General features: G+C 40.3%; 1 protein-coding gene across 2 annotated transcripts; it reads right to left on the reverse strand.

Moving 5' to 3' along the window:
• Positions 1-6,740: 6,740 nt before the first annotated feature.
• On the reverse strand, positions 6,741-24,437 carry CCND1 (cyclin D1). Of its 2 annotated transcripts, none has more exons than XM_062576735.1 (5): positions 24,072-24,437; positions 22,099-22,314; positions 21,365-21,524; positions 15,768-15,916; positions 6,741-10,163 (listed from the first exon to the last, which is right to left on the reverse strand). In XM_062576735.1, exons 1-5 carry the CDS (start codon positions 24,267-24,269, stop codon positions 10,008-10,010), a joined length of 879 nt encoding a protein of 292 aa, XP_062432719.1. In that variant the 5' UTR covers positions 24,270-24,437; the 3' UTR covers positions 6,741-10,007. The 2 variants fall into 2 exon arrangements, with proteins under 2 accessions (XP_062432719.1, XP_062432720.1); XM_062576736.1 differs by lacking the exon at positions 6,741-10,163 and adding an exon at positions 15,130-15,181.
• Positions 24,438-24,995: the final 558 nt, after the last annotated feature.

Raw genomic sequence — 24,995 nt, forward strand, 5'->3', positions numbered from 1 at the left:
ACAGAAATGTATGTATTACAAGAGAAAATGAGGATGATTTGGGTGTGGATAAGTTCTGTGGCAAATTTCCAGTTGCAAGTTTTGTTGTCTAGGATTCACATATCAAGGCCACCTAGAGCTTACTGATACTTGGCGCTTCAGTAAGTGTGTTGCAGTCCTTGGACGTGTGTCACAGTCCTTGGAACAGCAGAACTAGTTCAGCCTCTGCTGAAATAAGGAAGCACTTTGGGCATTATTTTGAAAGCAGTCTTCTAAGTGTTTAACTTTGTGCGCTCAGGTTTGGAAACACTGGTTTCAGTAACAGAGACAAGAGAACTTCAGCTTAAAAAAGCAGAAACAGTCCACCTATGTTAGACCAAAGCACTGATCTTGCTGATACACAGCGCTGTTAAATACCCAAATAAGCTCTGTTTTAATACTGCTTATAAAATTAATTAATCTGCAGCTAACTCATATGTCTCTTCAGCACCACGCTGTGACTATTCCTTCCTGAATCACAGGGCTGTTTGTTCCCAAAGTATAATAATATCCTGTATTCTTGTATCACTTTTTATGCTATGATTCCTAAAGTACTTTACTACTCCTCAGTGTATGTATAGCTCTATCAAATTAAGTAATTTAGCGAGAAGGGAAATGTAGCCAACCTAAGGGATTTTAGAGGTCTTTGTTAATGTAAAGTAGTACTACTGCATTCTCATATGAAATGTATAAAACATCAAACAAACAAAAAAAAAACCCCAAACCAAACAGCTGTAATAAGAGCCAATTGATTCTGAAGTCATTTGCTATAAAATATTTTGAATTGTTCTGTAGTAGTTCATACACCTATGTGATTAACCAGTATGTCATTCTGTGTATCTGGTTTTAGCATGGCAAAATTACCTAGAGAAAGTTTCTGAACAGATATGAGAAATAGTATGTAGTTTTTGTCTTGAGAAAGTAGGAAGTTTGTAGTATGTCACTATTCCATCCCCACAAATTCTGCATAACTATCTAAAGCATTAAACTGTTTCTTATTTATAATGTAATCTCAAATTATGGAGTTTACTTTTAGTGAAATGTTGAGGTAGAAAAGATTGATGCTTAGGCAGTCTCTGCATCTCAGCTCTGCACTATGCAAAATCAACATCAGGATTTTTCTTTCTTCTTTGATATAGCAGCATATTTTGCTGCTTTATTTCGGTGTGATATGTAAGTAAATTTTTAATCTTCAGCATCCTCCAGATTCTGGGGAATAATCAACACTGCATGGAATCTTTCTTGACTGTAGGAACTGTGAGTCAGCAACCCTTTATTTTTTTTAGTTGCAGCTATTGTTCCAGAAGCAAGCTTTACTGCTATTGTCCACTGTTTGTCCAGCTCACGTTTACTGGACTGTGGGAACGGATTAGGGTTTCATGGCTTTTTCTTCCTTCTTGCATAAACTCTTGATCAAAGACATTCCTTGGATGACAAAACACTGTATACTGTGTCACACAGTCCTGACCAGACTGCACGAACAGTAGTTTAAAAACACATGCCTACATTGTTCTTTTTTCTTTTTTTTTTCTTTGCAATGTATGTGCAGACACTGAATTTTTGAGACCCCTCTTTACCACCTTAAAAGTAACACACATACAGAATGTTTTTTGATGAGTACTTGACAGTTTCTGAAATAAAAGGGAAAAATGAATATTTGTACTCAGTAAAATTAAGGATCAGTGTAATAGTATGTCATTTTCAAAGACAACTAGAGGTTATGTCTACTGCGTATTTCCTTCTCGAGAAGACCTTGAGTATGGTCCAGTTAGGATCATTGTAATTCTAAAACCACATGGACTTAGGGCATCTTTTTTGTCACGTTCAGAACTGCTGAGTAACATGGAGAATAGTTTGAATGCAGTTCAGGAATTTGTAAGTGATAGGTGCATTGTCCAAGCTGTGTGTTCAGGGTGTGGCCCCTTATAATTGTATCTCATGTCATCTTCTGAGCCAGTTCTCTTCTGCAAATCAGATGAGGACAGACTTCACAAAAATCCAGTAGCATCATTAGTATCGGAAATAATGAGAAAGCAACACATCATATTACAGAGAAAAGTGTTGAGAAACCTTTTCAAGGAGCTTTAATGTGCAATTTGCCCAAAATTCTCCATCAGCGGAAGCATGGGAAAAGCCCCCTGAAGATGCCTGAGGCATGTTTGCAGAGGGATTTAAAAACATGGAGGACTCTGTTTAGGTTACTGGAATGCTATTTGTGGGTGAGAATGCTTGGGTTTCCCCAAGCGTGTGGACATATGCTTGCTTGTCTCTGCAGGGCTATTGAGCACTGTCTTGCAAGAGTCGATGCAGGTGAACACTTTCACTTAAGTTAGAAGGATGTTGCCATAGCGGAGAAACTGTTCTGATCTTTTGCAGTTCAAGGACCTCCATGGCCTGAAACAGTTACAGATACGTCCAGAGTCAAAAAAATAAATGATTATAAGAAACCTTTATGTTTGATTAAGTAATTGCTGATGCCCTCTGGATGCTTGGGAGGGTGTCGTGTCTGTACTTATTAAGGAACATAGCTATTCTGGCTGGAATAAATTAGCTGAAGAACTGATCTTCATGTTTAAAATAGCCAGCAGTCAAATGGAAAAAAAAAAAAAAAAAAAGTAAAGGATTAAAGCCTGTGGGTGTTCAAGAAGCAAAAAAAGTTGCTCAGAAATCCTATCTTGGCTTTGGACAATCTGTAGTGATAAAATCTAGTAAAAGGAGAAATAAAACATTATCAAAAAGCTCAGTTGTCTGCTTCAGGCAGTTTCCCATCAGACTAGTAAGTTAGGGCACTTGTTCAGTGTTGGCTCGAGTGAGTTGTTGTAATGCTCCCGTAGTGGTTTGTTGGCGTTGTTGAGTGAGTTGCCCATCTCAGCGCAGTTCCTTGAAGACTGCAGGTAATGTTACAGATAATATCCTCACTGTAGGTTACTTGTTAGCTGTCTTAGGAGACCAAACATTTAATAAACAACTTTGGGATGAATTAGGACACGTGTCATGGGGAAAGCAGAAGGGATGGATGAAATAACAGAACCGCATCCCTGAGCAACACGTAATCTCAAATTTATTTACTTAGGAAGTAGGGAATGCACAGTAGGGGTGCACAGTGATTTCTGTCCTTTGAGTAGGGAATGGTGGGCACATAGTGATTTCTGTCCTTTGATAGGCGCACACGTAAACCTTCACCGCCTGGACCCAGGGGAACAGGGCACTTGCTCTGACTAGTCAATGTGTCAGGTCCTGGCTTGCAGCTTGGCCCTTGCATGCAGCACTCCCACCTTAGACTCATCCTTCTAAATGGTATCAGACATCAGTGTATGGGGCTGTTCCCAACTCTACCTCCTAAAGGCTTACTGTCGGAACCATTTATTGCTTTTTATATTTGTATATTGGCATAAGCCACCGTGGTCTCACTAACCATGCAGTCCCAGGCCTTTCTCTTTGACTTTTTCTCTATCTAAGGCCAGTTAGTGATGGGGAGCAGGGTACCTCTGGTCTCCCACTGCAAAGGGAGTTAGCAACAGTTGCCTAATAAGCTCATCTCTTGCTTCTTTGTTTTCCAGCTTATGTCACATTTAGTCAGAGCTGAACAGAGGTAGTCACAGTCTCTTGTCAAGGCAGTACTTGCAGATGGGCTTCACCTCAGGACAGAACATGTTAGTAGGCAAGACTGTGATTGTCCATTAGCATGTGCTTTGAATATGATGGGAATATCATTTTTTATTGCAATCTTCCAGTGTTTGGTTTTGAGATGGATCACTACATGTGTTTTTATCTGAGGTAAGGGCTTATTGTTATGTTTCATTAAGGATACTGTAGTAAATAAAAAGGTAGTAGAAGCCATGAGTAAAGAGGGCCAAAATCCACACTGATGGATTTGTTTTGTTTGGTTTTTTTTTCCCCTACTGGGTAAGAGGGAAGACCCAAGAACAGCCCTATTGCACAACAGCTTTATTTATTTGTTTATTTATTTATTGGTACATAGTAGGTCGGTAGAAGGTGCCTCCTACTGGCTGTGCCACAGGAGCAGAGCTGTTGCCCGCATACTGTGGGTGATGCTTCTGCTATGCCAATACTTACTGGGATTGCCAAGAAATTACTTCTGTTTTTCCTTGTCAAATGACAATAAAGAAACAACAGTAGCTTCTGTCTTGCTGCTAAATTTGCACTTCTCAGGCCCAAAAGGCAGAGTCAGAGTCCTGTCAAGTCTCAAACTATAGATGTAAGTCAGCTGACAAATTTGCAGTCTGTCTCTCATCATTTGATCAGAATGTTGGGTGAAACTATGTCAAATGTCTCAGTTTGCCATGCCACTGCGATTAACATCATCAATTATATTTGTGGCATAGTAGAAATACTGTTTTGTGTCAGAAAAAAAATGCAAGTCCCATAAAATGATGTTGGCATCATTTATGGCTTTCCTGCCTTTGTCCCACTGTAGCTTCTCAGTGATGCCGCAAAGAACCTTCCCCGGGAGCGTCCAGCCCGCTGCTGGCTCATTCCTACAACTCATTTGGAACACGGGTCCAAGCTTTACTTTCTGCCCTGACCTGCTGCAGTTCTCCTTCACTTCAACTGCCAGCTATGTTTGACTACGAGTGGTTTTCAACTTTTTACATTCGACAGTCTCTGTTAATTGTTACTTACTGCCTATTAAAGAGTGTGTGAATGTAAGTGTTCACAAAAGGTGCAAGCTGGTCACTCGGCTACACTCAGCGATGGAATGGAAGTCTTTTAGGGACCGGGAGAGTTGTGCATGCTTCTCAGTCTGCTGTAGGAAGATATAGTATGTATTTTTCCTGTGAATAAGTTAGAGCATAGCCTAGCTGATTTTTTTTTAACAGCCTATAGTAGTAAATTGTTTTTCTAACTACATTCTTGTCTTCCTGCCCTTTGCTATGTGAATAATACTGGCAGAGTTCACCTAACATCCAGACTTAGTAAGATGCGTTCAGAGATGATTAAGAGAGGAGGACACCATAAATAACAGTGATGATCATGTAGGCTTAAACCTACTTAAGTCAACAAATACTTCAGTCAGCTGAATAGTTTACAGGATGGATAGAAAAGGAAAAAAAGAAAACACACTTAATATGTTCAATATATTGCTCTGTAAGTTTCTCATTGAATCACTTATTTTCATTATAAAATAAAAAAGCTTTTTGTCCAAAATCAAGATTTTATAAATGTCTTCACTCAATTTTTGAATATTTAGATTAGAAGGGTTGGTCAGCAGAGCTACAAAACAAGCCAATGCATTTTTTTTCAATTTCTTTAAAATATGTTGAAATTTTGAGGCAAAAAAAGAGGATTTAGGTGAAAAAAACATGGGCTTTTTTTGATCTAGGCCAAATTGAGCTACAGCTTGACCTGTATTTAAAATCACTGTGACTCTAGCTTAGATCATCTCTTTCAGTGCTATATGAATTTACCTTAATGGCCTACCAGTGACCGGACTGTATTAAGGAGCATATCAACTTGCAATGGAAAGAATACAGCTCAAACTATATACTGATATGGCCGTAGTTACTTTACCTACCTAATCTTACAGCTGTGATTTTACAGTAGGTTTAGTTTCCTAGCTGAAATGATTGGTAAGTTGACCAGCTAATACAGGCTCAACTGTGTTTTTTTTTTGTTGTTTTTTTTTTTTTGTTTTTTTTTTTTTTTTCTGACACAGATGGCTTCCCATCTATCAGTAACTGCATGAGGACAACTTCTTTTGCTGTAGTCTGATTCACATAGAACATCCAATTTTGTTTCCTTTGCTGTATTTAGTGCACAGAACCGGTTGTGATGTGAAGCTTAGTCAATGGGAAACTTGGGAGGCAAATGCTACATTTCTGATTTGAGACAGGAGAGAAGAATACGTTCCCTTTAACGTAGATCACCATTTCTTATAAGGCAGAAACAAAATCGTATTTTCATGTATTTTCTTAGGCTAAGTAGTCAAATACACAGGTCAGAAGCCTGACTGTTCTCTACAAAGAATAAACAGTAGTTTCTGCTGCATTCAACTTCTGTGATAATGAGAAACTGCATCCCTGATTTTCAGAAAGTTCTGGTGGAGTGTGAATTGGGACAGTTATAATTTAATCTAAATTCAGTTTCTAAATAATTATATGTAACTGCTGTCACATTTCTCTCCTTTTAAGTCCAGTTCTTTCCGTATGTTTAGTGGGCTATGAAATGTTTCCATTTTGGTTTTCTCTGTTATCTTAGTGACAAATAAGAACATGCAATAGCTATATATGAGGGGGAGGAAAGGAAAAGAAGCCATATTAACTTTACTGCTTTTAAAACAAACTGTTTTCCATAGAAGTGTTCTAGGACATAAAACCTTATATTGATAAATAAATACAAACAAGCATTCTGTAGCATCAAACACCTACTTTATTTTACCTTTATTGAAAAGAACCACCAAATGGTATTTTGCTCTGAATAATTACCTTAGATGTTTAAAGGAAAATCTTCAGCAAAAGTATATTTTGCTTTTTAAAATACATGTTACTATGACAGGCAGTCACTTACCCATTGCTAAAAACACCTAGTTTCCTAAAATAACGATAAAAAATTATTGCAACTATTAGCTAAAAGATGCATTGCAACTATTAAAGCATGGACAGTCGACACTAGAAAAACATCATGCTGTTTATTCATTGCATCAGGTAGTTACTACCATTCAGCATTCATGAACGTAATAAAAAAAACACAACAAGCAGACATTGGGTTTTACCAATTTTATTTCTAGACTTTAGGTTTTTCTTTTTTTTGCTGGAAACTTGTCTGTTACAGGTCTGTGGGTGAAAATGTGCATTTCAGACCAGTGATGCCAATAAGTACAATATAAAAATGTACAAATCTGAATTGCTTGCTTACTACAGATTGTTATAATAATGTGAGAAATAAAGCATCTCTGTTGGCACATGAACCCACTGATCTGGATTTGGCCTTTTAGTACATACAATATTTAAAGAAATTTGCAGTACGCACTGCCGCTCAGTGTAACACATAATATAACCAGTAACCACTAACTCAATAATCATGTTTGGTTCAGAGACACAGAGATGCCACAAACAGACGTGTTTATGAGGTAAGCAGTAAGAAATGTTCCTGAAATTTGGACAGAATGTATCCAGTCCTCCTGGGTCCTGCGACTGCTAGTAGCATTGCAATGCTTTACTTACGTGCTATGTAGGATCTTAACTGCATTTGCCCTCAAAATTGAGTTCTAATTCTGTTTTGGTTTAGCAGCATACAGGCAACAGCTAGATTATTCTTCAGCATACAACTTTGTTAGCTGGCTTATTTATGAGATTTACAGGCTTTTTAAATTAGCATTATGCTATAATTAACAAAAAAAAAAAAACAAAACAAAAAACTAGTATATCATAACAGATTAAACACACAAAATACTTAGAGTTCCAGAAGATAACCTATCATACCAAATGATGTGCCCCAACTGATAGGAAACCACATCAGCTGGCATACAAGAGTTATATTATAATGCACCTTTCATATATCAATGTGGCTAATAACACAGCTTAAAACTACTATGATAATAAACCCCAGATCAGACAAAGAATCCAGCTTTATAAAATGCATAACAACAAAAAACTGACATTACTTGATCTTCTGAAATGTCTGCTGTTTTTAAATTAATGCAACCTAGTTGCAAATCGCGAGACCCATTCAGAATAACGTTCGATGCATTTCAGTTTGCAGTAGAACTATGAGGCACTGTGTACGAACATTAAAACCTGGTCTAGACACGGTTAACTGAAGTATGAGGTATTGTGAAACAGGAACCTTTTTGGAATAGAGCAGTAATCACATTAAGTAAAAATTGATCACATAAAAAATCTACAAAAAAATGATGTCAATAATATAATTTTCTATGAGAAAATTAAAACCTATAACATGGCAGTATATGACATTGTATAACAAAAAAAAAATCCACAAAATAGCAGCAAAACACAATGACAAAGATACAGAAAAGCAATGTTAATTTTTTTTTCAAACCATGCTGGGAATTTATCCATAGCAGCTCAATAAAAATGGAGCATCCACTCCTTTTCTTTTCTCTTTTTCTTTTTTTTTTTTTTTAATTTTTTTCTTTTTTCTCTTTTTTCTTTTTTTTTTTTTTTTCCAAACAATCAACACCTTAGCGGCAGTTTCTCACATACATTTCACCATCACATTCTCCTCGAGCGTCAACTTCAACAGCTATGTCCACGTCCCTTCAGCTACTTTCTAACATAATAATAAAAAGATACATAGCCAAGATGTGCAAATTTTCTAGTTGTAGCTAAATTAAAAAAAAAAGGGGGGGGGCATATACTGGAATAAGAACTTCTTTCAAGTACTCCAATTCTCATGTTTATTAACTATGGCGTTTTTCATGGTTAGACTGCTTTTGAAAATGTATGAGAAGGGGCCAAATAAACTGTTTTGTTTTGGGTTTGTTCTTTGAAGAGTGTCCTTTTTTTTTTTTTTTTCTTTAAGAAGCTGTTAAAACTGCAACATCAAGGAAAGATTATAATTTTTTTGTTTTTTTTTTAAAAAAAAGGGGCGATTGCATTATTTTACAAATCATACTGGCCTTATGAACATCCTCTGTAATAAATATTCTTTTTTTTTAGCCTTAACTATAAATTATATATTTTAGTGTTTAAAAACCTTCAGTTGTAAAACATCTAGAGAAAATCCTTAAACTATGTGTCCTATACGTGAACCTTTAAGGCCCCTAATTTACAAAGATGAGTTGGCACCAAAGGATTTCTAAACTTCAACTTTTCTATAGAAAAGGATAGGAAGATATCCTGGCAATTTGTGAATGCAATTTCTCTCATTGGAACACAACCTTCGGAAAAAAACACCTTTCCTCTAACACCATAGTTAAATGCACTTGCTTTGCAATTCCAAGTTTGCGAACAAGCACTTATATATTTCCAAACCATTCCATTAAAAAAAATTCCCACACAATAAAAGAATGTATTTCCTATATATCTAATGGACTGAAAGTGCTTTGAATGGAATGGTTTTAGAATCTTATTAAAAAAAAAAAAAAAAAAGACTAAACTGTGGATTGAACCTGACCATAATTAGGCTGAATATCTGTGGGGTCAGACCAGCATTTATACACAGGTAACTACAAAAATATGAAGATTACAAAAATATAATATATTATGTCACTATTTCGGTTTCTCTTTATAATAGAGTATCGTATGAGTAGTACATTGGCCTTTCCCAACAATGCAAAGCTGGAACCCTACAAATGCCTTATGTACAGGCAATCCACAGGCACAAAAAAAAAAGATTAACATATAATAATGCTGTATACTAACATATACTAACTTATGGGTTACGTTAACCATTTATAAGGTGAAGAGGATAAAAAAACCTAAGGAAATAAAATAAAAACATTTACAGATGAATTATAAAGTGACTAAATGCATAAGCAAGCAAGATACAGAAAAGCCTAGAACTGCGTTAAAGCTATGCTTTTTAAAGAAAAAAAGAGTATTTAATTTACTATCTAAAAAAAAAAAGATAACCCTCTTCTACTTTAAAAATGGTTGTTTGTTTGTTTTATATGTAAGAAATCAAATCTAATACCTCCCCTGGAGACATTTTGTGTGTTAATGCCTATTTTTACAACATACAGACAAGAACACTTTAATATAAAAACTAGTTGATTATTATTGTATAAAATATTCTATTTTTGTAGCACAAACCCCTGGGGGTAATGCAAATACTTTTTTTTTCTTTTTTTAAGACAGTTTTTGGGGTATTTTTTGTTTATTTGTTTGAAGTCACAGATGGAAGGGAGACAGAGCAAGGAAAAAAAAACAAGACTGGTTTTCCCTTCTGGTATAAAAATGTCCTGGAGAAAAGGGTTTCTGGGGGGGAGATCCTGATGCTGATTCCTTCTCAGATGCCCTTTCTTTGTCTGCTTTTCTTGCCAAGCAAACCCATTAGTAGAAGTCCTCTTAAATGTTCACATCTCGCACATCAGTAGGTGTGCAGGAAAGGTCTGCTTCATCCTCTACAGTCTTTGTTTCTGAAGATACATTGTGTTGCTGTGCCTGGCGTAGACTGGATTCGAGGAGGGATTCAATCTGTTCTTGGCAGGCTCGTAAACAATCCTAGAGGAGATTAAATGGAAGGAGAAAAAGACCCAGGGTCCTTTAGAAAAATACCGAGATCATAAACGAAATACCACTTCTTGAGAAGGCAAGAAAAATATGATCAAATTATTTAGGAAGGCAGCAGACTGAAAGAAGTGTGGAAAGAACAAGAGGAAGACTGAACAGTAAAAAGCCAAGTTACCAAATTTTCTGCAAGATGCCAGCTTGGATCTAGATTTCAGCAACTAGCTGTTGCTATCTTCTATTTAATGGCCTAAGTAAGCACATCTTTATACAGACCTCTGGACTAGCTCTGACTGTCCCTTTTTTGGGCAGTTTTACCCCCATAGGTTTATGACTTAACGTATGATGAAAACTGCTCTACAGTGGCACTAGCCTGGCCGGACCTTGACACAGTAAAATGTAGCTTGTGCTCCACTACTTTGCCTGTGCTGTAGCATTTCAGCAGTTACACAAAAAACCTTTCAGATTATGTTTTACTCAGTAGCTTTTATATCTTTTTGAAAAGTATAAACAGACTAGCTGGATAGCAATGTGAATCAATCCCCACTAAATGAGTGGAGTTACAAAGACATGAAACTGGGCTGCAGTAAGAGTTGGTGCAAACAGCTCTGATGCGGCAATGATTTCTACTTTAACCACAGAAATCCTTTGACAGTGCAGTCTACTAGACATGATATAGGTAATTTCATAAACAGTGGTCTTCCAAAGCATGAGTTTTGATAACATGAAGTTCTTAGATAAACATGCTAGATGACAGACAGACAGATGTACACGCCCTCAGTCACCTGCCAACTAATACAATTACCTCCAGCAGCGGTCAGCTTAGGTTAGCTAACTGATTTCCAATTCAGAAGGCATTTGGAAAAAAAATGGAGTAGACCGCATGACTCCAAAATGGAGACAGGTCTTTCATACCCACTACCAAACATATTCATAGCCGTGCATTATAAAGGCCTGCCAAGTTTTCAGCTTGCTACTGCATTCACCTCAACAGTTCAGTTAGGGTGAGATATTTTTTCCTTGCTTTACAACCAGTTTCTCAGAGCTGGATGTGCACTCAATCCTACTGAGTGGCCAGGAGAGCACAAGGGCCTCACCGCTTGAACTGACCTCAGTGTGATTTAAAGCATAAAGCACCTAGCAAATCACATCTACTGTGAGAAAGGGAACTTCCCTAGACATTAAAGCATACCAGTAGATATATCCTATTCCACTAACAGAACCACAGCAATTATAATTGGAAAAGGCCTGTTCGCTCAACCTGTCCAACCTTCTGCTAACAAGGGGTATGTATTCCTCAGAGCCACATACATCCATTGCAAGGACACAGAAATGGTGCCTTTAATAGGCAAAACAACCACACTACATTGGCTAAAATTCCTCCAGCATACTGTTTACTCATATCTTTATAACAAAATCGTAAGCTTTTTCTCAACATATTTAACTCTGTGTATGAAGGACTTTGAAGTTTCCTTTCAGTATTGCCTTTTCTGATTTAACCTATGACATGTGTTAGCCCTTGCGGTGAACCCAGTCTTCCATGATAAATTGCCGTCAAAAGTGTTAGGATGTGCATGACTGAGAATGAATGTTGTTTTCCTGAGAGGGTGACCTGCCTGCTGTTTTCTTTATTTCCCAGTTTCAATTCTGCCTTCATTCAGAGGCTTCTTGTGTGATCTACCAGCTTTTCACTGATTCCACTGCCACAAGAATCTCCTCTGCCACCAATGAGGGCACATGGCATTTGGGGTAAAATAAGATTAGAAACCCAAGCAAACAATTCTCTGCAAGTCTTTTCTGAGAGAGAGGGAGGTTAATCCTACCTCTAAGCAGATCAGACCATCAGTTACAGCTCACTGAAAACACATAACCTATGACCTTTTCTGGTTTAAACCCTAGTGTAATATTTCCTCTTGACAGAGACACACAGCGTTTTAAATGACAAAAAGAAACGCCTCATATCCTAAAGTCATCATGCCTTTGGCTCCTACATACCTCTGGCCTATCTAGTAAGACTTCTATGAGAAGTCCATTCACCCCTTCCAAGATATGACAGATCAATTTTGACTGTAAGACTTTTATTTGCATACCCTGAAGCATGCACCTCAGTCACATTTGGAATTAGATGTATGTAGTATATAAATAAAGCTTTCATTTTTTTCAGTTCTCAGAAGCCCAGCACTTTTGAGGACAATTCTATCCAGGTAGTATGTTCAATGTTCCAGATTGAAAGCCAATTTATTTTCACAGTAAATCAAGTCCTAGTTCTTTGTTTGTTTGTTTGTTTTGTTTTGTTTTGGAAATACTACCATTTGCATATAGCATGTTTGAGCTCTGAAAACCAATATGCAAAGTAATTCAAGTGAAATAAGTCATCAGTACATTTTGCAAAGCATTCAAAAGGATTTCTATAAATACCTATTATTCTCTCTCTGGAGTCCAATCATGAATAATTTCACTGGACTACATAATTTAAAGGTAATTTTTGACCATCTTTTTTTTTTTCCTGTGAGATTCTGAGAGTACAGTACGTTATAACTCTACCTTTTCTAAAGATACATAACCTTTACAATTTATAATGAACAGACTGTGTCTTAAGCTACAGTTCAATGAACAACAATTTTGGAAATGTCTTAGGTGGTTTTGTCCACATCATTTTTGCTCAGATAGCTATCAGCTGAACAGTTTGTCTGGAGGAACATCTTAGAGCTGGCAAAAATAACTGCAAAATAAAAAATTCACTGTGAACAATCCCACCAGAGTTTTGTTTTTCATTCTTAGTACTTCTCAATACTCAAAAGCAAATACAAGACTTCTGTATTACTCTGATAGCTTCTCCCAACAACTTTTCTGCTTCGCTACCCAAATTTTCAATGCCCACAGTTTGTTCAAGGTCATAAACCCTTCCTGGATTAATTAAGCTTCTCAGTTAAAAAAAAAAAAAAAAAAAAAAAAAAAAGGCTTGCTAGCTTAACTGATGTGGTCAAATACCTTTAACACACATAGTAGACATGATCAGACTCCAGGGTCAGATACTAAAGGAAACAAACAACAACAAAAAAGAAACTGCTTGGAAATCCTTTGTGACTGCCTGACCTGTCCTGGATAACAAGCACATGTTTGAAGGTGCCTCTGAGTAGGCGCAGGCAGGAGACAAATTCCAATGTACTAACAGACAGCAAGGAAACCCAATCTAATCTAGTTTAGCAAATTTCTGGCCTGGAAATGAATGTCAGGTAAAATTCAATCTGTTTGGATGATGGGGTCAAGAATAGAATGATGGAAGACAGCCCAAGACTTCTAATTGTGATTATCTGACTTCTAATTACCCCTGATCAAAGGCAAAATGGGAAATTGGACTCCTACCAATATAAACATGAACCATAAAGGAATTCCAATCAGGTGATACTCATTTTACTTTAGATTCAGCTTTCTTTGAGACTAAAGGTAAAAAAGTGTGATTATGTAACCTGAAATCCAACAGACCAGCTGCTCTAGCTAATAGATAATCAGGCAGAATGTTAGCCATGTTTTTATAATGCATGTTCTTAATATTTCAGGACAATCCGATATAAAACATACTCAATTGCAGTTTGACAAGAGGAACTATCACTGTGGAGTAACAAACTTCATATAAATATTAAGGAATAGCATTTGATACTCTGGGTTGCATAGGCATGTCTTGCTGCAAATCTCAATGCAGGAAAATCATTCCATGTATGAAACCAAGTAGCTTTCTCCACTCAGAACAGCAATAGTGAAAGATGCTGTTCTCTTTTTCTGGTGCAAGCATACAAGTGGTAGTAATGTTACTCTAAAACACTAAGCAAGAAATAAGATGGAAGTAATGCTTCCATTTCTGAGTTACTTAGCTTTTTAGGTATAACTCTATGGTGATTATTATTTTCTGTAGCAAGTTATGTAAAAATCTTATTTCAAATTCTTGCTGCTCTAAAGTACATTTAGCAATAAAAGTTGAAAGAGAGTTAATTCTTCTTAAAGCTCTTAATTTTAAGTTCAGATCACACAGATTGTGGCCTTGCAATGACTCTGGACAATAAAAAGAAATAACCAGCCATTATCCTTCGTGTTAAAGATACTTTCTTCTCTTTTAAAAGAGCTCTGACATCAACAAAGTCAAGTCACATAAGGACATGCTGTTGTTCTCCATGATGAGAGAATCTATTTTAAATGCTATGTATCAAGAATGATTAAATAATATTTTTGTTTGCATCAAATACTCACTATCAGTACAGATAACAAGCCTAGTATTTTTCCTAAGTACCTGCTTTGAATATCTTGCACTGGATAGAAGCCAACTGTACACTGAAATACCTACATTGTTCACAATCTCACTAAAAGCGTTACAGGTGCATACCAAACTGAGCAGCAGGATGTTTACAGCATCTTATTTCAGCATTTAAATTGCTCATAGTATTTAACATTTCAGTGCTGGATCCATACTACTTTTGCTGCAGTAGTATAAAGGGCAAAAATAACATGCTAGATACTGAGGCATTGTTCAAGTGAACAAAATAATAAGCTGTGATATAGTATTTGTCCGCATTTGCTTCCAGCAGATACTCTATCAGATTACTCTTTTATGAGTAATTCCTGATGATGCATCTTTCCAGAAATCATTCAATCTTGTTGACAAAGTCCAGTTGTATTAAATTTGTTTTGAAGTGTCTGGACTAATACAGCTCTCTCTATATTTAAATTATGAACATGTACAATAATTTAACAGCATCTCAAAGATTCTACCACTAACCACAGGGTTGTCTTTATTTGACTCATTGTCCAGTGCTTGGAGACCTCACAAGAACCTTTTTAAAGCATCTATTTATTGGTCTTCCACATTGTTACAAAACAAAGCTCAACTCTGCCCCAACTTCACACACCATTATGACATGGATCATTGACTTTAGGTCTTCCTTGTAGGCTCCCTTCCTGGCCCATTCACTCGTGAAGGGTTTATTGCTCGCTAGTTACTGATGTGCATCTCCTGGAAGCTGCAGTGCAAAATGAGAGTCCTGTGAGGACCATCTACCTTGTCAGAAAGTCGTGGGACAAACATTTGTTCCAAAAAGGAATTCAATACCAGCTACTGTGCAGGTCTAGCACGTAATAAACCAAATTAGATCATTAGAACTCTTTTAAGAAGGACTTTTTCACACCACTTGTCACAATAAAAGGTCTCAAGAATGGTCAAAGATAAGGTCAGAGATACCAAGAGCTCTATTTATTGCAATCTTAGTAATTATTTCCTGGTCTTATTTTAAAGGCTTTGTTTCACATAGACTCTGCAGTCGTCTTAAAACAAATTCAAAGTTTCCTTTACTTTGTCAAATACTTGTCTTACAAAACCGTAGAACTGCATGACACATTTATGTCAATGAATTGCAGCAGTATAATCACTGACTGTTAATATATATAATGATGGTGAAATAACTAGAACAAACATGCTCAAAAAAAAACACACTAATGCTTAACTCCCATCAAGATTTACTGTAGTATCAGCTACTATGCAGTAAGCAGACTTTTATTCTAAACTCTGAGGCAGAAGATCAAGAGAATCTAAGAGAAGGAGTCACTTACCGGGTCACACTTGATAACTTGTGATAGGAAATGTGTGAGGCATTGATAGGAGAGGAAAGTGTTAGTGTCCCCCAGATGCAGGCCTTGCACAGCAGCTACCACACTGCCAGCTGCGATCATGGAAGGTGGGTTTGAAATAAATTTAACATCTGTATGAAGAGAGAAGAGGAAAAAAAATCAAAATGATTTCTTTAGGACAAGCCTTCCTGTACACTCTCTTCTATCAGCATTGGCTGGCTTCAGTTGCCAACTACTGCATCTGAAAAGGTAGGGAAATTATGTACAGAAAGATGCCTCCTGCTGTAAACTGTTACAGGCCCAAACCTGTAAACACTTATCCAAAGAAGTAACTGTACTTGAGTGAGTAGCCTTTCTTAGCAGTAAGCCTGGGAGATCATTCATCACTTTGAGATATTTTTTCATAGCAGGGCTCCCATTCTTCAAATGTTTAAATACTTTACTCATATGAATAATGTCTTTTGGGTCAACAGCACTATACATCTGAGAAAACCTGTTCACATTCTTAAGAGTTTAAGTGTTTAGCATGATCAGATCCTAGGTACACTGTAATAAAGAGTCTCTGGGCCCTCTAAAACAGAAACCTGTATACTGACATTAAAAGGAATATAACTTTAGTGAACAACAACATCAACAAAAAGAAAGAAAGAAAGAGAAAGACTGCTTAACCCCGTCAGGAGGCAGATAATCCATATTTAAATTAAGGTTTCATCTTAAAAATGCTTTGTCTCAACCTCGTCTCTTGTCAGTGGCTGCCATCCATCCTGGCAACAGGGATTTAATGTAAATGTGGCATAACTAAGTGACGGGGGTCCCAAGAATTGGCGGACAATCAGTTACATTCTGATGTGACACCATGCTGACAAGAGGCTGGGCCCCCTTCCAGACTGCATTGCTGTAGGTCTCTCCACAAAGCCACTCCCATGATTCCTTAAGGGGCTATCTCTGCCGTTTAGCCTTTTTTTTTTTCTTCTTAATAAGAATAATCCACATTTTAATGCTAAGACTCTTTCTACTGAACAGGAATGCATTTGATCCAGGGCAGCATACACCTTGGAGAAGAATCAGAAACAAAGCAAGTAAGTTGCATGAGTAAATGTCTAATTTTGTGAAGGAGAAAGGGGAAATGCCACATTATACACAAGAACCTGAGATAGATTCCTTCAGCTTTTATCAGAATACAACTTCCTCTGGGTTGAAAAAAATATAAACCATCTGTCAAACTCTTGAATGAAATCAAAGGAATGGATAGCTTAGAGGGCTCAGTGGAACAGTTTAAGTATTAAATCATGCATCTCCTTTATTATGATAAAATAACTTTTGTGTAAATGTTTTACCAGTGAAACTAAAGACCTTCAGGACTCTGTGAAAGTCCTCTCTCTCAATCTATTCATATATCTCTGACAAACAATTGTAGCTCAGACCAATACCCCATCTTCAAAAGGGCATTTCATCCAGTGTTCTATGAACTCCAAAATTAAGCTGATACAATTAGTTGTGGCCAATTTTTTGTGTGATAAAGTCAACAAATAGCCAAACGGTATCTAAGGTCATCTCATCTTTGTTAGCATGTATAAAACTAATTTCACTTTTCCCCTTTTCTTAATCCTCCCATTTCCTGACACATACAAATACATACACCTCCTAGCAAACTTCTATCTTTCCAGATAATCCAAATAGTTCAGTCTAGTTATTGACAACACATCCATTCCAAAAATAGCCCCCTAACTGAAATACTGATAGGTGCAGGTTGCAGGTAGACTTCAGAAATTAAGGGTTTCTGTGGGCAATAGCAAATTTCACCAAGATTCAGTCATTCAGAGGGGTACAGTGGCAGCAAGTTTGCGTCAGCACTTTTTTCACATGCAGAATATGATCAAAATGTGTCAGTTAAATGAGTCTATCCTGACAGGATCATGTTTAGGATTCATATTTGTGTTTTTCATTTAAATAGAGCTATAAACAAGAACATGAATTCATAGTCACACCCTCATTCTTTCTAAGGTGGAAAAGTGATAATGAAGTTTAAATGACCAGTTTGTGTCTGTCCCTATAACCACTCCAGACAAGCAGCATGGACTGCCTTTTTGTTGCAACTCAACAAGGAATTATTTGTGGCAGAGGCCACTAATTTCAGCATATTAATCAGGGGGCCCCTCTCGCCTGTAATTGGATGCCCCCAAGTGAAGAGTGTGGCATCATTGTCAGCCTCCATCGCCTCATCTTGCGCTATTGAGCGCTCAGGAACAAGGGGGCTTCGGTGAGATGAATTAGACCTGACACAGCCACAATGGGGTAGGGGGCCCCATCAATTGAAGCACACATCCCCAGTAGCCTATCTGAGACTTCATCCAAAAAGAATAAACAACTTCAGCGTTGTTAAAAAGAGAGAGAGAGAGAGAGAGAGGAGGGGGAGGAGAGAGAAGAATGCCAGCCACCCTGAAGGGAGGACAAAGCAGGCATATAGGCGCTGCAGCGCTTTAAAAAAAATTCCTAACAAGGCGAGTCACCCCTTTTCCTTTTTAAATGGAGCAGCAATTCCATCCGTCTGGAGAGCTGGGGGCTATGAATGAAAATCTTTTCATTGAGGCAAATCAAAACTGCGAACATAAATCACTTGCTGCAAGATGCAACAGGTTCCAACTGGTCACATACCTTGAGACTCCCAATTTTATAAAGGCCAGAGAATAGGAGAATTGTAGCACAGTTCTTTCAAAGGGAGGTCTTTCTCCATCCAAAAGGACGAAAGCAACAGCAATAATAATAGCAATAATAATAATATAAAAGGAGCCTGGTATGTTTTGATAACCAAAGGAACATAATGAAATGCTGAAGCTCCAATATTTGTTGCTATTCATTGTTATGCTTGTATAGAGCTGCAGCTCTCCCTTAACACTGGTCTTAACTTGGGCCAAAAGAGGCCTGATTCCTTTTGAGCTCTCCCGGCCTTGCTTGGCCATGCCAAAGCCTCATTCATTAAACTCAATTACGTGTTAACTTCAAACAATTCCTGGTAATTTTTTTTTTCTTCCTAACCTACCACAGCACAAAGACATCCTTTGGTGCAAATATGTTTTTCAAAACTAAACCAAATCAAACAAATCCGCTTCTACTAGGCAGACAGCTGAAGAGGGAGCTTAGAAGGAATTCCCCTCAACTTCACCTTGCAAAGTAACCTTCTCTCTCTGGAGCAAACACACGTACACACATCTCCAAACACTTCCCCAGCCTTCACCTTGTTAAGCCAACTGGCTGACACTTCACTTTTCATGCAAGCATTATTTCGCCGTATCTTCTTATGACACCTTCCTTTAGCAGAGGACACGGGCTGTATTCAAGCAACGGGTACACTGCACTTGCCCCTGAGGCCACTTCAATGAGTTTTACAGTGTATTCAGTGGACTTTGAATTGGGCCCCAGAACATCCAGGCAAGCACAACGCATTTGCAGTCCATCTAGGTTCATTCTGGCAAGGGGAAATGCAACACAACCCAGCAACAGCAAAACAAAGTCCAGATGCTACTTAGCCACACGTTATCTTCACTACCCAACAAAGAAGTCATGAGAAAAGCAAGACATATAGAAAATCCTGACATCCAAAGAAATAATAAAAATACAGAGCCTAGTGGCAGCCTTCCTGAACATTGCATCCCCGGGCAATATTCCCAACAACTTCAGTAAGGAGCTGACAAGGGCCTCAATTCTGGTGAACTCAGCATCGTTGTTTTAAAGCTAAGTAAAATTCCCAGAATGTGGTTCCCATTTACTGATCCATTCTCCAGCTGCGGTGTGTAGCAGTATTAAATAAAGGCTCTGGATGTGCTTCCTAAAAGAAACATAACAACACCGACAGTAGATCAAAGTACTGGACTCTCAGTAAGTCTCCAACCTTTGAACCACTCTTGTTTTCATCCCTGTCATTGCCAGCACAACAACCTAGGTTAAACATCCCCAAATCCAAAAGGGGGGCCGAGTAGCTGTTCTTTTTAGCTAACAACTGAGGTAGCTTCAAACTCAGCAAATCACGTATCTAGAGCCCCAGCAGTCTTATCTGGTTCAATCTGTCATAGAGAATACATCTGATTTTCCTGAAATGTTGCTGCAGGTGCTTTGAAAGCTGTTTGAATGTTGCAGCATTCAGAGCACTGTGTGTTATTCCAGGCAAGCTAACTTACAATCTGCCTGTTATTCTGATGAAAAGCCCAAGATGAAAAGCAATGCCACTGTTTATAAATTTCTCTTTTATGGTTTGTTCTATCTTTAGGCCTTGCAGTAGGGCTGACTCTGTGAAAACAGTATTTTCTTCATTTTTTTTAAGTGCCTGCAATCTTATTTGAATCTTTTGACAAAATCCATCTCTTTGAAAATAAGTATTTTTTTTGTTGTTGTTGTTCATTGACTACGCACATCTCACCAAGGTTTTCAAGTGTGGACACCTTTTCTCAAGTCCAAATGCACATTTGATCTCTTTTTTAATATAAATGCTACTGAATATTAACACTGAATAAAGCACTATCTCCTTTACAGTGTATTTATCAGTGTTAAAAGGGCACTTAGCATTCCTCTTTACTTACTACTGCTAAAGAAATTTGCTTTGGCTGCTTCTTCTTATTCTTTCGCCATTCCTGAATTTTGTCTTGTCATACTAAAAGAAAATGCATTGAATACATTTTGTTCAAACAGGGTATCTTCCCTTTAGAACTTTCTTTGTCCCCACTCCTCCATTCTGTTCTGTGAGAACAGTAAGATCTGGAGAACAGAAAGACTCATCTAAACTTTTTCCTTCCCACTCGTTAGGGTTCAGTGGGCAAAGCCAGTACATGTACAAATACATACACGCACACACACACACACCACATGCAAACATGGAGCTTCAAAGAAAGCGCGCACGCACACAGTGCCCTTGAAACCAAAGATCAGGCCTCTGCAAACCTGGCCTAGCGAACAGTCGGAGTCTTTGGCTCCTCTGGAGGCCGCCCCAGCACATGGCTTCAGCGCAGCACGTGGTCAGAAGGGTGCAGATGGCAGAGACTCGGTCCTGTGCCAGGAAAGCCTCCGTGCCGCGTGGCCCTCCTCCAATCCACCAGCCACAGAGGAGGGGGGAAGAGGCAACTTGAAGAGGGAAGTTTTAAAACCCCCATGCAGAGCTATTCACAAGCAAACTCTCTCTCTCTGTGCCTTCAAAAACTGTCTTAAGAATGAATCCACACAGAGGGATTCCCCATATGGGCAGTAAGTCTTTTGCAGTCCCGCATAAAACTTGATATACATCAGTGAAAAATCATGCCAGTCTGAGCTGCAAACTCAGTCACTAGGCTACCAAAAAGGGGTACTTCTGCCCCTCCTCCAGACAACAAGTTCTATGCTTATTCAACTCAGAAGAAAATTATCTTCTGAAAACTTACCTCTGCAAAGTAATCCACCTTCTGCAAACAACTGGGGGCAATAATGAGGGCTTAAACCACCTCCCTACAGCTCTGTGAACTCACTTTAGCCCATAGCTATGGGAAGCTTTACAGGCTGGGGAGTAGGTTTGTGTAGGGGAGCAACACGCCTTGTTTCATGTGCAGGGCTCATACCTGTAGCGCACAGAGCCACAAAAGTCTGAGCATGTTTACGGATGATCTGCTTGGTGTCCTCTGCCAGAGGCATTTTAGTTAGGAAATGTTCAATGAAATCATGGGGGGTCATTGCAGCCAGATTCCATTTCAGCTTATTCACCAGAAGCAGCTCCATTTGCTGCAAAAACAAAAGGGAGAAAAGGGGGAAGAAGAAGAGAAGAGGAAGAAGAAGAGGGAAAATGTGGTTAGCTCCACTCATACACAGCTGGACGTGCTGTAAAACTGGGCGAGTTCATGCTGAGCTGAGCCTGCTTGCCTTGGATGGGGGAATCCTTCCGCCACACGGCATCATCTCGGTGCACGGCTCTCGGCAAAGCAGACGCTACGACCGGCGGGGCCGGACTAACGCGGGGCGCTGCAGGAGGCCGGCCGCCGGGCAGGGAGGCCGGGGCGCCGGCGGGAGGCGGGCGGCTGCCCGGCAGCGCTGGGCCACCCCCCGCTGCCCGGCCGTCGCGCCGGGAGGCGCCCGCCGCCGCGCCCCGCGAGGCCGCCAGGGGGCGCCCGCGTCCCGCGCCGCGCCGGTGCGGGCCCGCGGCGGCGGCCGGGCGCAGGGCTGCGGCCCCGGGATACGGCGGCCGCGGCCTCGCGGGGCGCCCCGCGGCAGAGCACCCCCGCCGGCGCGGGCAGCCCCCTCCCGCCGCGCTCCGCGTTTGGGTTTTGTTTTTTCCTGAGGTGATTAAACGTGAAATTACCAGTAATTCGTCGGGTCGAATGGAGTTATCGGTATAAATGCACAGTTTTTCTGCGGTCAGAGGAATAGTTTCCTTCATTTTTGAAGCCACAAACATGCAGGTAGCTCCGAGCAATTGCAGTCGGCTTTTCTTGAGGGGTTCAAGCGACAAAAATCTGTCCAAGTAATTCATAGCCAAGGGGAAAACTTCCTCTTCGCACTTCTGCTCCTCGCAGACCTGGAAGAGAGAGAGATCGTTGAATAATAATTTAATACAGGCGAAAGCTAGTCTTGTCCTGCTGCCTTTTCCTTCCCGCCGCCCCGACTTTGCAGAGCAATGTTGAAGGAAAAGAAGGGGAAAGGCAGTCGAGAAAAAATGTATAAATAAGAAAAAAACAGAGGCATCAAAGAAAATGAAAGAGAAAGTCACGAGTGACAAAATGGGGAGAAATGTGGTGTTAGAGATCCGCAGGCGATTCATGGTAAAAAAAAGGGGGGGGGTAGAAGAGATCTGTCCCCATCTTCTCAGCCTCTGGAACAGAAAAGAAAAATGGGGAAAAAAGGGGGGGGAAAGCAAGCCCCTGTGTCTGGGAATGTGGGTGCCGAGCAGGGCTTGCCCCCGGATTTATTTGGCCTATTTGGCTTTTTTTTAAAAAAAAAAAAAAAAAAACACTAATTTGCCGTTGTGCTGCCGATTCCTCTCTCTGGTCGAGACACAAAGGTGGCGTCCAGCCTCATTTCCCCAGACGTCATCTTTTCAAAAAATATTTAAAAATATTTAAAAAATCATTCGAGCCCCCAAAAAAGATTGAAAATGACACCGCGGGGGTCCTTTACCAAGCCCTGCGGCGAGGGCCCGGCTGGGGGGCTCGGGAGAGGCACCCCGAAGTGAAATTCACCGGGTCCCTCTCTCGCCTTGCAGCACGGCGAGGCGCGACATTTCCCAGAGCAAGGCAGGGCGCTGCGCTTTCAAAAATTAATTAAAAATAGATCGCAAGCAACCAGGGCTTCCGAAAAGGCATGAAAATATAGCCCAGTTTCTGGGGCTCCCGCTGGGAGCTCCCCCAAACGCGTCCTGCCCGAGGAAGAGGGCCTTTCCAACTCGCTTTTCCCAGGCGACCTTGCAGATCGCTGCCACAGCACAAGCATGCCTTTGAGGGGTGACCACAGCTCGAGCCTCTCTTCGCGCTGAACAAAGAAACTTTTACCCTGCAGTTCCCCCCAGAAATGCCAGGGCCCCTCCGACCGTCCCCCTGCCCAGAGCCCCAGCGGGGACCCCCAGCCCCGACTTTCCCCCGCGGCCCCTGCCCGCTCCCCCACACACACACCCTTGGCTTGCTCCCCGGGACTTTCTAATTTTCTCCTGATTAATAAACACTTTTGCTTTGCAATAAAAGAACAAAGATGGCGCATAATACTGGCACGGGCAGCACTTGCATACGTGTACAAGGATATTAATTTAAAATAAAATCCCCAGAAAAATAACTGGCAGGATTTCCCTATGGCCCCGGACTGGGGATCCGAGGGCTCCAGCGATGTGGCCGTTCCCAGCCAAAGCGCTCAGGCAGGGAGGCTGAGAAAGGGACATTTTCCAAACAGGATTTCTCCACACTCCCTTTGCACTGGCACCGCGTTGGCCCGAAAGCCGGAAAAGGTGCCAGGGCACCCCCAGACCCTGCAGTTTAGGAGAGATGTGTGCGTGTCTGTGTGTGCGTGGGAGGGGGCGGGGGGGGCGAGCTGGCCTTCCCTCTACAGCAGCAGCTTCGTTTTTACACCAGGGAAAAAAAAGAGTAATAATTATAGTAATAATAATAAAATCGACCCCAATCCCGTCATTACACGCGGCAGCCTCCAAAGGCAGAGCAACGTGTGCCGCGCTGGAGAAGTTATTGGGGGGTGGGGGGGAGGGCGAGGGGCAGGAGCGGGGGAAGCAGCTCGCAGCCTTAATTCATTTCAGTGCCGAAGCTTGCAAAGAAATCGCTGCAACATACAAACCTCCAACATCCAAGTGGCAACCATCTTCCTCATATATGGCAAGATTTCTTTCTGCACGCACTTGAAGTAGGACACGGAGGGCGAGCAGGTCTCCTCGGCCTTGAGCATGGTCTGCAGCACCCTGTCATTGAGGAGGTTGGCATCCAGGTAGGCCCGCCGGATGGTCTCCACCTCGCAGCACAGCAGCTGATGTTCCATGGCTGCCTCCTCGGCTCCGGGCAGCTCGCGCAAGGACTGCGGCACGCAGGCAGGCAGGCAGGCGCTCGCTCTCTCTCTTCCCCTTCCAGGAGTCCCTTGGATGCTGCTTCTGCTACTGCCGCTACAGCCCTCTGGAGGCTGCAAAACTTTCTAACTTCCAACAAAACTCTCCTGTATAGTCGCTGTGACGTTACTGTTGTTAAGCAGAGATCAAAGCACGAGAGAGAATGAGAAAGAGAGAGAGAGCCAAAAGCAAGGGGCAGAGCCCTAAAGCCATCCCATAGGCTTCAAGTCCTTCCCCTTTGCTTAGCTTATAGAGAGCAGGGCTTTAATGCAAATGCAAATGAGACAAGGGCTTGCTTTCTGCAAGGGCAAGGGAGAGGTGGGGGAAACCCAAATTGTCTCTTCAGTGTATCCTGCATAATTTTAAAAATGGAGAGAGTTCTGCAGTGGGAGCTAAATGATGAATGGGACTAGGCCACACACAGACACACATGGATATAAATACAAGGAGATTTAGTTGGTATTATTTTACTTGAGGCACCAGGGAGGGGGAGCAAGGAAGTACCAGTGTGCCACTATTAATTACCAATTATTATTATTACTAATGCATACCTGGAATATCTGTTGTTTAAAAATGTGCATTCCCAACCTGAAGTCCTAGAGTCTTTGTAGTTAATCCCATGGGAGAAGCTTTCTCCCATTTCCTCATTCCTATTTTTCCCA

Source organism: Rhea pennata, chromosome 5 (genome assembly GCF_028389875.1).
Source record: "Rhea pennata isolate bPtePen1 chromosome 5, bPtePen1.pri, whole genome shotgun sequence".
NCBI lineage: Eukaryota > Metazoa > Chordata > Aves > Rheiformes > Rheidae > Rhea > Rhea pennata.